At 46.9% G+C, this 15,432-nt stretch overlaps 1 protein-coding gene across 1 annotated transcript in view; it reads right to left on the reverse strand.

Annotated features, from left to right (window-relative positions):
* Positions 1–14,891, reverse strand: part of DDAH1 (dimethylarginine dimethylaminohydrolase 1) — a 56,279-nt gene extending 41,388 nt beyond the window's left edge. Inside the window, exon 1 of the mRNA XM_065675204.1 lies at positions 14,517–14,891. Within this exon, the coding sequence (XP_065531276.1) occupies positions 14,517–14,822 (306 nt within the window). The 5' untranslated portion in view covers positions 14,823–14,891. The remainder of the gene's footprint in view (positions 1–14,516) is intronic.
* Between the last annotated feature and the right edge of the window lie 541 nt (positions 14,892–15,432).

Consider the following 15,432-nt stretch of genomic DNA (forward strand, 5'->3'; position numbering starts at 1 on the left):
GTTTCACAGGGACTGGCATTTGCACAGCCAAATTACAGAAGATCGGTGCAAGGGCTCTGGAAAAGGAGCTTCTGGGAAGCTTACTGTAGCTCAACGGAAATGGAGTAAATAAAGCACGCATCATCAGCACATCCTCAACGTGCTTCTCATCGCTTTAGGATACGAGCAACATTGGGAGCGTCTCTTGTTTAATCTGTACAAGAGGATTCATGCGCTCTGCACTGAATGGCTCTTCACATTGACTTCAGTGGGAATAAGCTACCCTGGATTTCGGAAGAAAGCGTTAACAGAAAGTTAATGAGGTAAAAGCCAGGTTATGAATGGACCAAAGAAAAAAATGCTCCTAAAGCTATTTCCTGCCCTGCTGTGATTGAATATATGCCTTTTAATGCCTCACCTCACTATTCCCCCCCCACCCCGCCTTCTTAGGCAATGCTTTATTGTACCCCAAGACTTTCTCCACTTTTCTAATCAGTTTCCATTATGTCCTTTTCCTTTAAAGTCTCCCACTGTTACAGCTCCACCAGGAGCAATAATGCTGAAAACGGCAGCATAGACTGGTTACTGACTTTTAAATAGTCTTGAAATAGAGCCAAGGTGGAATAAGTCTACTGGACAGGGGGTTTAAAGCACCAGGGCTCTGACTGCAGCGCCTGCATCCCTGCTCCTGCCAAGGCAGCTCTGCACACGACAACATGGAAAGTTTTAGAGTAGAGTCTAGCCTAGGGCAAGAAAAAACTCCTGACCTACAGCTTTTAAGAAGGATGTTACGAACCAGGGGGCTGGATTTGGACCCCTTCAAACCAGAGGGAGACCCAAAGGCAGAGCACCACATTGCAGCAGACCAGTGCTCAACCCAGACAGAGTCTTCCCTATTACTCCGCCCCTAGAAGGAGGGTGATGCACATTTGCTTCATGCACTCACTTCTTGCTTTTATGTTCAGAGCAGAAAACCACCCCCACACCTCACACTCATACTCTGCTATCACATCCATTGAACTATTTTACCTTATTAATGAATATTTTACATCAAATATTTCTCTCTCCAGCACATTCCCACCCCTGCAGCTCACACTCACAACCAGTAAGGCTCAGAGCTGGCTGGCAATCTCATGAGACAGGCTCTCACAAGAATTTCCTGCTTCTGGTTCAGCCAGACATACTGCAACAACAGACGCTCTCGCAGTAGTTTGGCACCTCCACTCCTTGCTCAGGCCAAGACCCAGGAATGCAAGTGAAAAAAACCCCACTTTTTAATTTCTAGCATTTTAAAATAGCTCTTCCCTCTGCTGCCGTGGGTGTCTGCTTGGCTTCCATGCTAAAAGACTGCTTCCACCAAGATTAACTGGATTTGGAAAGTACAGTGCTGAAGGTTCCACCAAAAAATCTGCTTCCCAGAAAACCACTTGGTAAGGCACCACCACAGTAAGGCACTGGAGCAGTTTACTCCAGAGAAGCAAGTGTTACGGAAAGAACAAACAACTGACCCTCCAAAGTACATTGAATTAGGTTTTCCACTAGTCCCAAGGTACTTCCAGCAAGCACTTCTATCAAAGCAATCTAGCTGGTGAAAACTCTGCATAGGAACCTCAGGCAAGACCCAGGTTCTTCTAGGTATATTCCTAAGAGTGCAATTCATGATGGATAAAGTATTTCCATGTTTTCTGGTCTCACTGATTGAGCTACCATGCAAGCCTGCAGTACAGCTGATCTGGACTATTTCTCAGTATGACTAATATCTCGCAGTAAATACTTTGGATACTTGTAGGATGCTACAGCTCACACCTGTGCTTCATCATAGGGAGCATCTTTCTAGGCATCACTGCTGGGTGAATGCAATTTCCACTGACAGATCAGCTTGGGAAAAAGCCTTGCTGGAAATTCAGGATTTAGGCCACATACAGATGCAACTCAGACAAATTCCCTCTTCTCCTGCCAGGTCTCACCTGAACACATGCCCATGCCACTGGCATGGAGGACCATGCTGGACACTGTGAAGAGTCCTAGCTCCTTTCAAGATGGGTCACCCTCATACCTTGTTCTAGTTGTTCACTGAAATGCAGCCTCCTACAGCCTATGTTGATACAGCAGCAGCTGTAGCTTGAGATACTTTCAAACACACCTTTTCTACGTCCTGCATGCAATGGCACACTCCTGCCTTATGCCTCATGCTTAGCTTTCTTACAGCACCAAAACCAGGGGAAGCGGGGGCAAGAACACCTTTTGTGAAAAACAAAAGCCTCACTCCCAGCATACAGGCAGATCAATTTTTAAGGATGAGTTTAGAAACAGAAGCCCAAACTCCTCAGTACAAGTGCCCATAGCTGCATTTGGCTCCTAAACCACCAAACCTAGGCTCAGGAGGGAAGCCTGCACTTCCCATTCAGGGCTTTGGCCAGGGGTCAGAGGACACATACCACAGTGTGAGCAGTTATTCAGGCATGTTAAAACACTTTGAGAAGATTCTGCTGCTGATCTCATCTACAGGAGTTACCACCTATGCTGGTGTCTGTGCAGTGATGGGGTTAATACCTTGCACCAGAAAGGGTACGCATGACAAGGAAAGCAGGGACTGACAAAGCCACCTCCGCATCCTCTGCTCCTCTGGAGTGCCTTCCCAACAAGCTGGATGAATGCATCTATTTTCTACTAGGTATAAAGGGGCAAACCTACAGAAAAATCTCATTACTAGAGCAGTCAATGTATATGGGAGGCTTGTCAGATGCTTTATGAATCAGCAATGAAGAGAGAGCTTTCCCAGCCCTGCAGGAGCATGTGAAAAGCAAGGCACAAAGAGGAAGTGTTCTTTAAATATCCATGCTCCACATGGATTTAGCTTGTTCTTAAAACTCATTGCGGGATATATTTAATATTGCTAATTATATTAATATAATATATTGCTGTATTTAATACTATGCATGCAAGTTCTATTGTGCTATTAGCCACACACTTTCACAGGCACCACACTACAGTCTAGAATCTCCTAGTCAATATTAAAGGGTAAGAAACACTTTAAAACTAAAGTCATATCGTCTTGATGAATGTTACATTATGTCAGACTTTCCACTATTGAAAAACATGATCATGAGATCAGCTCAGGGAGATGCAGCCCATTCCATGTGTTTAAATATTTAACATGACTGTCAATATGTATTCTGTAAGGATAATAAAACAAAAATGGGTTTTCAGCACTTTTTATATCGCTCCCAAGAAGTCCAGTTTGTTACCACCGTAGCGCTTCATGGCAGATGTAGGTATGAGGTGAATCTGCTTTCAGGAATGCAAAACAAGGCACTATTTTTAGATGTGGTCCCTGGATTTATATGTCTGAATCAGACCTTGCACACTGTTTTATTAGCAGGCCCTTGTTTACATTCCACCCTGGAGAAACACAAGCCTGTTTCTCACAAAGTTTTAGGAATATTGCTGCTCTTTGGAGGGCTGCTAGACCTCTAGGAACTCCCATTAGGCTTCTGGCTGTGTGCAGCAATCTTGTAAGGAGGGTAAGGAACTAAGCAGAGTGGAAACTAGGTTAAAATTGGAGAGGCCTGGTGCAGAATTACAAGCAGTGCCTTTAGTCCTTAAGACGAAGCGCAGACAGGGCACATTTCAGCCGCACAAAAGCTTTTGGTGGTTTCTGGTGGCTGCTGACATCTGTGCCAAGGTTACCCTAAGGATGGAGAAATAAGAAAGATAAAGCCATGCTTGAGAAATATCAAAGCCAGGACATGAAACAGCAAGTCCTAGCAGAGACAGGACACACTTGCAGCCAGTGGAGGGGACAGTTGCTGGAGTATTTCCCCACCAGTACCACAAACCCAGCTGCCTTTGTCAGAGTCCTGACTTGCAGTCACCCTTCTTTGTATTAGTTTCACCTCTCTTGGCATTTACCTTTTCTACTCCCCAGTCATCCTGCATGGCAAGGACACAATGCCACAGCAATCCAGGCAGCAGGGGAGTCACAGCTCCAGCTACTGGGTCAGGCAAACCCATTGGGAATGTTACTGCAGCCAAATGACCAGCACCAATGCAAACAGATGTGGCACAAGAACCCTCCTTCCCTGCCCAGCAGGATGTAACACCTACACATCCAGACTCCCACAGCCCATTTGATCAGGGCACCACTGATGCCATGGGTCCACACCAGGCTTCCATGCAGAGGGCTGATGGCTGGGAAGACTTTTGGAAACATGGCCACCGAAGAGTGCTTACCATCCAGCCCTGCTCCTCTAAAAGCTCTCCAGCCAGCCCTGTGTGATGCATGGCTGGTCTGATGCTCTCCTGTCAGAAATAGCTTTCAGGCTGCTCATGGCATTACCTCAGATAAGATGGATGCCACTCCTGGCAGCCTGCCATTTCAACCCCCCCCAAATCACTCTCTCTCCTGCCTTTTGCAGTTTAAACAAGACCATCAGTTCTACTTCACAAGTTTTTAGTGATTCAATTAGCTGTTAAGCAGGGGCATAGGGACAGAAAAGAGAAAGGAGTGGTGCCTTTTCCAAAAGGCTCTTTGCACTCTTAAAATGAGCTACTATTTCCTATCACCAATGCTGGTATATTCAGGCTCAATCAGCCTCTATCAGGCTATTCAGGAAAAGCCTGTCCATCATCTCCACGGCACAAACTGGCACGTTATCAGCTGCCAACAACTGCCCCACAACACAGACGGCAGGGCTGAAGGGAGTCTGTCCTTCCCCCAGCACCATTCGGCAAAGGCTCTTCTAGGACACTCCATTCCTTAACATTAAGCCTGGCTCTCAATATATCAAACCACTGTATGCCAAGTATTCATTGCTAGGCCTTTCTACGAATAATTTTGCAAAGCTTGGATGGCAATATGTTTTTACAGCTGATGTGGAAAAGCTAGAAAAAACATTTCCCAATGAGAAACCTCTGCTTCACAAAGTGTGCACTGTTTCTTAGGGTCAATCTGACTTGCTAAAGGGCAGGGTGGGGGGATGCTTTTATAATATTGACATGACATATCTCTGACTGTCTTAATGGTGGAATCCTTCTGTTTTCTGCCAACTAAGACAGATTTACTGTGGCAGGGAAGAAAAAAATAAACCAATATCTGACCTCAGGGCACCTATGTCTCATGCTAGTGATGGCCCATCTTATGCTATCAGACATCTTGATAAAGTCTGAACACAGGTCCCCCTTGCCAGGTGGGATGGAAACACCAGCAAGATCTCTGCAAGGTTCTTTGGACGACTCATGACCTTCAGGATCACAGCAAATGACTCATAATGAGCACACTAAACAGCTGTCAGTATTACAGCTTATTTATAACACATGAACAGCTTAGGTGGATCTAAGAGACCTGTATATCCAAGCAGCCTGACTCCAACAGCAGTCAGTACTGGCAGCTTAAGAATAACAAAGTGGACTAGTATAAAGTGCTGCTGTCACAAGTGTATTTTCCCCAGCTTATTGTAAGAGGCAGTGTACATATTTCCAAAGCCAGATATTGTGCATCTGCATCAAAGTGTTAAACAACTACTGATGGATCTCTCTTTCATTAATTGATGCCCAGCTGTACTTTTGGCCCCTGAAACCTCCTGGCAATGAATCTGACAGTTCAGTTGTGCACTGCATGACAAAGTACTTCCTTCTGTTTGAATTTGCTGCCTGGTTATTTCTCTGGATGTCATCAAGTTTCACACTATTGCTCCCAAATCATTTTCTCTGCACCATTTGAGATATTGTGGAGCTCTCCTATTTCTCCACTCCCCAAAATAATGTTGAGCTGAAGGCATTTACCCAATTAGCACCACTCCATACAGCAGCAGTGCTATACTGCAGCAAGGTCTTCTCATCCACCTCCACTTTTTCCACTTACACTGCATTTCCAGATTGGGTAACCAGAACCTCACACAGCATTTCAGGTCCAGATGAGTAATCAGTAAAAAGGGCCTTTCAGCAATACTAGAGGAATACAGCATTTAGGACCTCTGGAAACAGTCACCTAAAAGGGACTGCCCTAACCCAGAGCCCTATGGCCAAGGCAAGCTGGTTGTTTTACAGTGCCACAATAAGGTCACATCCCAGTACAGAGAATTAGCAGACACTTGCTTAAGGGTCATAAGAGATTGCTGCACAGGCACTAGTATTCCCACTGGGGGCTTATAACAGATACGAAGCCATGAAGTATTGCATTAAACTAAAGTGAATACCTAAAGACTAGCAATAGCCACACCACCTCTTCTCTGTACAGACTTGGAAGAACATTAAATACTTGACATTCATCACTTTTACTGTTTTAAGCACAGCGACAATAGGCACACTCAGCTACCTGGGTAGGTGAAACTTTGCAAAGTACTTGTGCTGTTTGCAGTTAACTCTGTAGGGCTGGCAAATTACTCTCACCTTTGCAGAGAGGCATGGTCTGAAGTTCACTTCTGACTGTGTAAAGGATTTTAAAACATGTAGCTTGCTATTTCTGGAGAACAGGCCAAAAACTCTCTCTAAAACACTTGTCTTTCTAGCTTGAGTTTGCATGGAGACGACTATTTCCATGCCTGCTACTCTCTGACTCAAAGGACATCAACCACACTTTAGTGCAGAGACATATGCACAAGCATTATTCTTGCTCTGTAGGACTGCCCTCTCTATGAGGTATGGGATTCAGCTTCCCCGACAGCTCTTACATTAAGCCTTAGAAAAAGAACAGAGAAATGCAAAATCAATTGCAACACTGCCAATATAATCCAATTATGTGGCAGTCTTCTTTCAGTTTGCTTCTGTGGCCAGCTGGGACTGAGATGAGACAGATGATTTCATCTTGCCAGAGAACTTTGGTTGGCATCCAGAGTCAGAAATGGATAGCCAATTCCTATATTATTAACATACATAAACCTTCCAGAAACAAGTTATCACAATTATTTTTTAAAGATAGTGCCAAACACTGAGTTTCTACTGAAATGAAAATGAATTCTCCAAGTCTTGAGCACACTATTTCTTAAGTACTTGTTTGGGTTTATTTTTACTCAAAATGATGTAAAACTGGTACATTACAGTGTGGTCAACTGACTTGTATGTGATCAGTGGCCTCAGATGACTGCAAAACTCGTCTCAGGTACATCTCAGCCACAAAACACGTCATTTAATTTTTCCTGAAGGAAAAAGCCTGTCTACAGCTAGAGCAGAGACTCGCATTCTTAAATTAACACCAAAGGGATCCCAATGGTTTTATATGAAGTATTGGGGGGTTTACATAAAATAATTAGGACCCTCAAACTGGAGGATGCTTGGCAAGATGCAGCATTAGGGCAACAAGAGAACCCAACGAATGTGGTATCAGAATGCGGAAAGTACTACCCTTATAAAGCCATCTGCTAGTAGTGCCTGCAAAGACGAAGGACTATCTACCCCCCTGGCTTATATATATAGCTACACAAAGAGCAGATGTGTGCCCTGCCACTAGGGATGCCATCCCAGCTCTTGTTCTTCCTATGGGAAGTACAATACAGCCCAGCAGCACTATAGCCTGGGCTCTATATAGGAGCATGGTAGGCAGGACATATCAGGACCCTGGCTTGGGAGACCAGTACACAGGGGCTATGGGAGGCCAATCTGGAGACATGGAGAGCAAGAGAGTGGCCCAGATGGAGAGACATGGGACTGAAGGAGAGTTTGCAAGTGGAAGCACACAGGAAGCAGAAGAGGGAAAATGAAGATACATGTTTCTCTGTGTGTCCTAGCACAACACTGGGAGCAGCTGCTGCCTGTGCCATCAGTACAGCATGGGAAACCTCACAGGGGGCTGCGCTCTCCATACCAGAGCTTCTCAGAAGCCAACAGGCAGAAGCAGAACATGCAGCTCTTCTGCATCACAGTGCTCTACTCCACCACCCTCCCAAGATGCTGTCAGATCCCACAATTAGCAAGACAGCACTGCAGTCTACATACCAGTCTCTTCTGTAGAGAGTGTAGGGAGCTGCAGGCTTGTACAAAGCACAGGGTTTAAAAAACACAAATGCAAAAGCTGTGTAGGAAACCTACACTGGGGATGTTACAAACCCACCTTTGGATCTCAAACCCAAAATTGTAGCTGTGACTGTGGTAAACTAGCGTCTACAATGCTACCAAAGATTTAGATTCAATTTGAAAACCTGGGCAGAAATGTCTTGGGGAAGGAGCAGGGTAAGTCCAAGCCATATGTGCCAGAGCAGCGGAAAAGGCTCTTTGCACTTTCTTGAGGAAATGCTTAAGGTTATTTGGAGTCTTTAACCACTTAACATTTGCACTGAACCATAAGCCCACCAAGGGCTATTTATCACAGCTAACAGAACAGTGATTAACAAGGTACAAAAGCCAACATCAGGCTTGCACAGTAATAATCAGAGCCCACAGGAGATTAAAACCCAGGCATTTAATTTGGGTTCTGCCTTTTTTTAAATCTTCTGGTCAGCAAATTGGATATCCCTGAGAAACTTCACACCACAATTTAATAACAAAGTCTAAATATTGCCTGTGCTAGGAAAGCATGAAATCCAAGTTGCTCCTAGACTGTCCTTAAAGATTGTTTTGCAGTTCTATAGATAGAAACCAATTACAATGAATACAGTCCACTTATATTGATCTGACTAGAAGCTACTTCCTAACATTTTCATTAAATCTGTGATCACAGAAGCAAAATTGAAAATGAAAAAACACAGCTCTTCACCCAAAGCAGCAGTCCTATTACTGTACAGTCAGAGCTATATTAGCAGTGAACATTAAGACCAAAGAACCACCTACCCAAACCAAGAGGCAGCACTTGAACTGCAAAACAGGTGGAAGGTAGAGCCACAGAAAGAAAACAGACTGCTTCTGGAGGCCAAAACATCCTTCCTCATGTCTACCAATACTACCATTACATAGACTCCTAATATGTCTACCTGATAATGTCCAAATGATTGTGGGGTTTTTTTTAGACTTCTCAGTACTGTTTAAGAGCAAACTTAAGTACTTTTTGAGGAGCTCTGTTCCTCTACTGCATGCTTTTTAGTTAATTTATATGCCAATAAAAAACCACTGAAAATGAAAGCCAATGAAATATATTATAGAAAACACTGATACAGATGCTGACAAGAGTTACTTAGTTACCCATAATGAGCATCCCATTTGCTCCTGCAGAAAGCTTCCAAGAGATACACACTTTGTGGAAGATCATTATACCTGGTTCTGCACAAAGACAATCAAAACCCACATTAAAACTCGGGTATACATCTTATCTGATGTCTGGCTGGTATTTCTCAACTTGTTTTCAGTATAACAAAACAACACACTGACAATATCTTGCATGCTTTCACTCCAATTCTGAGGTTAGACTGAGAAGATGGTGAAAATGATAGGCTAAAGGAGCATGTATATGGCACAGCGTATAACAGGAAACACAAGAAAACACAACCAGGCAAGAAGGTGGAAACATACTTAGTGCCATTGCTAATTTTTGCCAGACTTCACAAAGTTTTTGTGTATGTTTACCCAGCCACTATTTGAGCCCTAAGCAACAATACAGTGGTAACCCTGTGCTTTATCATGAGCTTTCTAGGCAGAACACCAAAGTTAAAGGGTAAAGCACAATAAGGACATGCAGAGGGGTCAGTGCAAATGTATAAGACCGACAGAATTTGTTGTAACAGTTTTAAGAACTATGGATTATTTAAAGTGGTATTAAAATCTCTTGCCCCTCAAATGATCAGCAAGTGTTAGTCTTCCATGGAAATGAGAGATGTTTGCTGGTTGTCCCCAGTGTGCCCTGAGGGAATGGGAAACAATACTCTTGGATGGAAGTTTCCCCTTGATAACAGAGGAAGAAGCTGCATTGATTTCTTCTGCAGCAGCTCCTGAAGCTTCCCCAGCACCAGCTATTCTCCCTTCCTTATGCAGCAGCAGAGAAGAGGCCAGACCATTGTGGGTGCATTTTGCTGAGCTTTTGGGTTTCCATCAATCTGCATAAGCACAAAAGTGGTGGAAATGCTGTTTTGTGCTATCCGAAGCACATAAAGACAACTTAGGCAACAAGAGCAATGTGCTGATGAGGGCTCTTCTCAGCAACTAACTCTGTTGTGTTCAGAAGGTGACGTGAAGAGTTTATACTGGGGGAATAAACAATTGAGAACATACCGCTGGAACAAAAGATGCTGGAACTGGCAATCTTATCAGCGATCACAACATTTCCATTGGAGTTACTCAACTTGAGCATCAAGCATACTGGTGACTGCACATAGCTCAACAGAACACCAGCTTATCCACATTAGCAATCTACCTCTGGCTTACTTCAAAAGCCTTTAACCTTTCTGCCAAACCCAACACTCAAGAAACTATGAATTTTAAAGTAAGTTCAGAAGTTGATAACACAGAAACATAATACCTTGGACTAAGTCTGCATCTTGCAAGCAAATCATTAAACGCATGACTAATTGTTCTATTTTACTAAAAAAATACTGGGCTTTTTCCCAGTACTGACTGACCATGACCAAATTTAATCCAACTCTCTTTTTTTTCTCCCTACAATAACTTGGAGCAAGAACAGACAAAACTCCAGGTTTGATTTTGGTTTATTCCAGGCAGACAATCAGTAAAAAAATCCAATAGTACTGGAGGGGTAAGAAATAGTATCTACATAAACCCAAAAGCTCAATCAATGCTATTGCAAACTACTGCAGAAATCTGCCTACTCCACACAGTGTTACAGTAATTGATGACAAGCCTTCTTAACAAGGAGTCTAGTCACTGAAAGAACACACTGCATCAGTTCTTCAATATTGCATTATGGGTTTTCAGCAGCATGAAACAGGGGAGATGGAAACAGTTCATGCATATGGCAGACAGTTTGTAAGGCAGCATAACACACCTGAAACAGCACTGCTCCAGCTGTGCATTCAACCAGGCTGTTGTCTTTGGGATGCATCTTGGCAGCCCCTCTGTGCCCTTCAACTTTCACTGCCTGATCAGGCTTCTGAGCCTGACCTACCGCATGCCTCACGACAGGTTTCCTGGACCCAATTCCTCCCTCTATTAATTCTCTGCAGAAGTGGTACTCTACAACCCTGCTTCCCTCATCTGCTTCCTCCACTGCTCCTGCCTGCTCTGTACAGACATCCATTACGCAGCTGAGATCAGCAAGACAAGCCTGGCTGAGTCCTGCCTTACAGGGGGGCTTAGGTCAGGAGTGCATGCTCAGGAGCTGGGCTTTATGTTAACTGGGTTAATCCAGGCGTGCACCAACTGTGCTGCTAAAATATTCATGGCTTTGCACTTATACATTACATAAAACAAGACTTCACTTTCAGAAACCAGTGCTGTAGGTAGACTGCATCCACTCTCTCTCCCTCTGTGACCCAACTGACCATGCAAGTGACAATGCACTGCAACAGCCTTGGTTTACTTTCATACTAGGCTGGCAAAGCGAGTTGAGGTAGGAGTGCAGTTTTTCAGAGGCAGCATGAAGACACTGGTTTCACAGAGCTTCATCCCGATTTTCTAGCAGCAGATCCATCAGACCAGGAGCAATCCAGATTTCTGTCTGCTATCTTGACGGTGAAGATTTCATGGCAGTTCAACTGACATATTCCTGACTCCACATACCCTAATATACAGTTGCTCACAGAATAATTCACATTGGAAGGGACCTCAGGGTATTTTTAGGCCAACCTCCCACTCAAGGCAAGGCCAGCTATAAGAACAGACCAGTTTGCTCAGGGCTTTATTTAGCTGGGTCTTGAAAACCTCAAAGGATGTACCGCTTCTCCAGACCCTTGTTCCATTGCTTGGCTGTCCCCACTGAAGAGGCTTCTTCTTATACCCCATTAAAACCTCACACTTCAATCCATGTCTGTTGTCCCTTGCCCTCCTGCCACACAACTGAAAAGCCTGGTTCCACGCTCTTGGTAAGATGCGGTCTGTGGGTGCCAAATAAAGGGAGTAATCACCTCCCTCAGTCTACTGGTCCTGCTCTCATTAACACAGCCCAGGGTCCTATTGGCTTTCTTTACCACAGGGATGCACTGTTGGGTCATGGCTACTGCACTGCCCACCAGACCTCACCCCAGGGGTTTTTTTCCAGCTCTGTCCCTCACCCATTCAGTCCCACCCAGGAAACATTCCTTCCCTGGGGCAGGACTTTGCATTTGTCTCTGTTCAAGTCCACAAGGTCCCACGGTTCAGACCCATCCTTCAGCCTGGACTCATGGGTATAGCATCTCACCCTTGTCCCACTCACCCCAGTCTGGGGCAGTTCACAGCTTTATACAGATGCCTCCACCTCCACTAAAGGTCAACAATAAAGCCATTTAACAGGGCAGATACCAGGACAGACCCCACAGCAACTTCTCTTGCCACTAGACAACAGGAATTATCCCAATAGGGAATTCAAAGACTGAACATAAGCCTCAGAAAATGCTATTGATAGACACTCACCAAGATGAACAGGAAGGTCAGGGGCAGGCACTAGACTCCCTCAGCTTAGGTGGCCACAGGCCTAAGTAAGCAGCTGGACTACTTGCAGCTGGTACCTCCAGAACCAGGGCTGAAGACAGCAAGAGCAGAGAAGCTCTGGCTGCAATAGGAAACACCCTCTTATGAAGCTACAAGAAACGCTGCTGCTTCTTGGGGGGCTCCTTTTGACAGCAAAGTCATCATAGATGTTCACCAAGAAGCCTAAGGTGCACACCAAGCCCTCCACCATGGCATGCAGAGCTCTAGACAAAGTAGTCGTGTACCTATTTCTGCTTTCTGAAGCCTTAACCATCTTGGTGGCTTCAAAATGACGCCCTGGGCACTACTCAAACAAAGCAGACTCACAAGCTAAATGGAAAGACTCAGTTACCATGCTGGGGAGGGGAGGCTATGCCATGGGATGCCTTGAAGCGGAGGACTAGGAGCAGACAGGCATCATCCCACACAAATGCATACCTTCTCCCCCTCTCTGCAAGACACTGCTGTAATGATGTTCCCAGAAGAACCAATTGTAAATAATTAAGAACTACATGTTCAGACAAGCACTACACTGCAGTGCATTGTTATATCTTTAAGAGGACTCCTGTTCAATTATTTTTCTTTTTCTACTTCAGAAGACTCAGGGGAGGGATTTGCTCCATTATCCAAGAAAACTAACGAGGTTCAAATTACACTTCTAATCTTTTTCTCTCCTCTTGATTCATGACTGTGCTTGGACAAGTCACCCATGGAAAGAAATAAATCCACTCTCATAAAGGGCAAACTGTGCAAATGGCAGCAGGAGTCCCCAAGCTATACACCAGTGAGTTGTTGGAAGGACCAGTGAAAACTCACTTGGACTCTGGCTGAGAAACAGCTGCTTCTGAGAGTAGCATGTGGCAAACATACTTTGCTCTGATGCCATCACCTTTAAGAGCACTCAGATGTGCTTCAAAGGGTAAACACACATGGGTACACACAAAGAAATGCACATGTATAGGATGCGTGCAGAATCGCAGACTGCTGCACTGCTGGGCAAAATTCAAGTAAGCTTCGTAATTGTTACATGAAGGGCACTATATCAAAAATACCAAGTAGAGACACTCTTGCATTGCAATCGATGGCCAAGAGCAACTACTGCTATACTACAGCTTGTAGCCAAACTCTGTCTCACAGGCACAGTATGTGCTTGTGGATCACAAGATGAGCTATGGTACCACAGAGAAAATGGGAACTGGAAGAGGCTTATGTTAAAGCATGCTTACAAGGAAAGCAGATTGCAGTGGAGTAGTTTTGCAGCTTCTGAGTAAGGTTTAATTTGCTACTTACGACTCATTGAGCAGATAACTGGGTGACACTTAAACGTATACACTGTCTGAGCTAGCTTATGAATGGGCTGAGCATATTAAGGAAGCCCTAAGAATACCTAAAGTAGGACTCCTACGGCTGCGCATCCTTCACACCCTTCTCCAACAAGGCAGCCTGCATCCCCCATACACCCACACCTCTCACCACGGGGCCTGCAGCAACTGTTCAGAAAAGGCCACAACAAATTCAAGGGCACTGAGGCTAACGCCGGGCCCACAAAAACAAACACCAGCTCTTGCACACAAGCAAGATGCACTTGGCTCAGGTACCAGTAACGCGCTGCCTCGAACCCGGCTCATCTAATGAAAAAGGGGCTTGGATGGGGCAGTGCTGCAGCAGGGACACGCAAACCCGCACAGTCCACCGGCGATCCGTCCCCCAGGACCGAGCCAGCCGCCCCGCAGAAAGGATGAGTCACAGCTCACCGTCCACTTGCTCTTAGGAGCACAGCACCTCTCCCCGACAAGCCCCAGCGCCGCCGGGCTCCGCCGGCCGGGACGGCAGCGGGAGGCTGGCAAGAGCCGCTGCCCGGGGCCCGCCGCGGAAACCAGCCGCTCCACCACCAACCGCTGCCGCCGTTGCCCCCTACACGGCTCCTGCCGGGGCTCTGGGGCGGGCCCGGGGACACGCCCGACGGCGCGGCCGCCCAGACCCCACCTGCGCGGTGCGAGGACCGTTCCTGTAGCCCCAGCCGGACCGGGCTATACCGGACCGCACCGCACCTCCTTCCTGCGGCTGGGCGCGCCCGGGCGGGTGATGAGCGCCGTCTCCTCGCACACCACGGCCACATCCTCCACGAAGACGCAGTCGGGGAGGCTCTCATCGGCCGGCAGCTCCAGCACCTGCAGCCCCAGCTTGCCTCGCAGCACACCCACGTACAGCTGATGCTCCCGCTCCGCTCGGGCGAAGTCCACCTCGGGGCCCGCCGCCCTGCGCAGTGCCTGCCGGCACAGCGACTCGGGCAGCGCCCTCACCACGGCGTGCGTGCAGCGCCCGAAGGCGGCAGGGCCGCCGCCCAGCCCGGCCATGCTGCACGGCAGAGCAAGGAGGGAGGGATGGCGAGAGGGACGAGCGGCCGCAACCGCCGCCGGCCCTGGCAGCTGATAAAGCGCCGCCCGCGGCCCGGCCGCGCCCCATTGGCTCCCTACCAGGCACATTTCCATGGGGCCGCCGCCAAGTGCGCTCCCATTGGCTGGCGGCGGCGGCCGGGCCGCGCCATTGGCCGCCCCCCGCAGGGAGCCGCTTACCTGGGCGGCGGGCGGGAGCGGTGGCACCTCTCGTTCAGCCCCGGAGCGGCGGTGGAACCTGGACCTGAAGGTCGAGGCGCTTGTCCCAGGGCAGGGCGCTGGGGCTGCCCGTAAGCGCCCCAGGGCTCCGGTACCACAACGCGGGCTGAGAGGCAGCGCGTCTGAAAGTGGTAAATTCACACAGCTGTGTACGAGCACGTAATTGCACTGACACAGGGCAAACAACTGCCTTGAATGAGCATTTCTAGGCTCATTCGAGCTCGGTCCGAGCAGGGGTGAGGTTGCTCATTCTTCCTGCTTGGGTGTGCCTTAGGCTTGATGCCTTGGCTGCCCGTGGCTTCCTGGGGGCAGAACAAACAGCTCGGCTGTCCATCCATGCGGCCAAAGAGTA

Source organism: Lathamus discolor, chromosome 3 (genome assembly GCF_037157495.1).
Source record: "Lathamus discolor isolate bLatDis1 chromosome 3, bLatDis1.hap1, whole genome shotgun sequence".
NCBI classification, from domain to species: domain Eukaryota; kingdom Metazoa; phylum Chordata; class Aves; order Psittaciformes; family Psittacidae; genus Lathamus; species Lathamus discolor.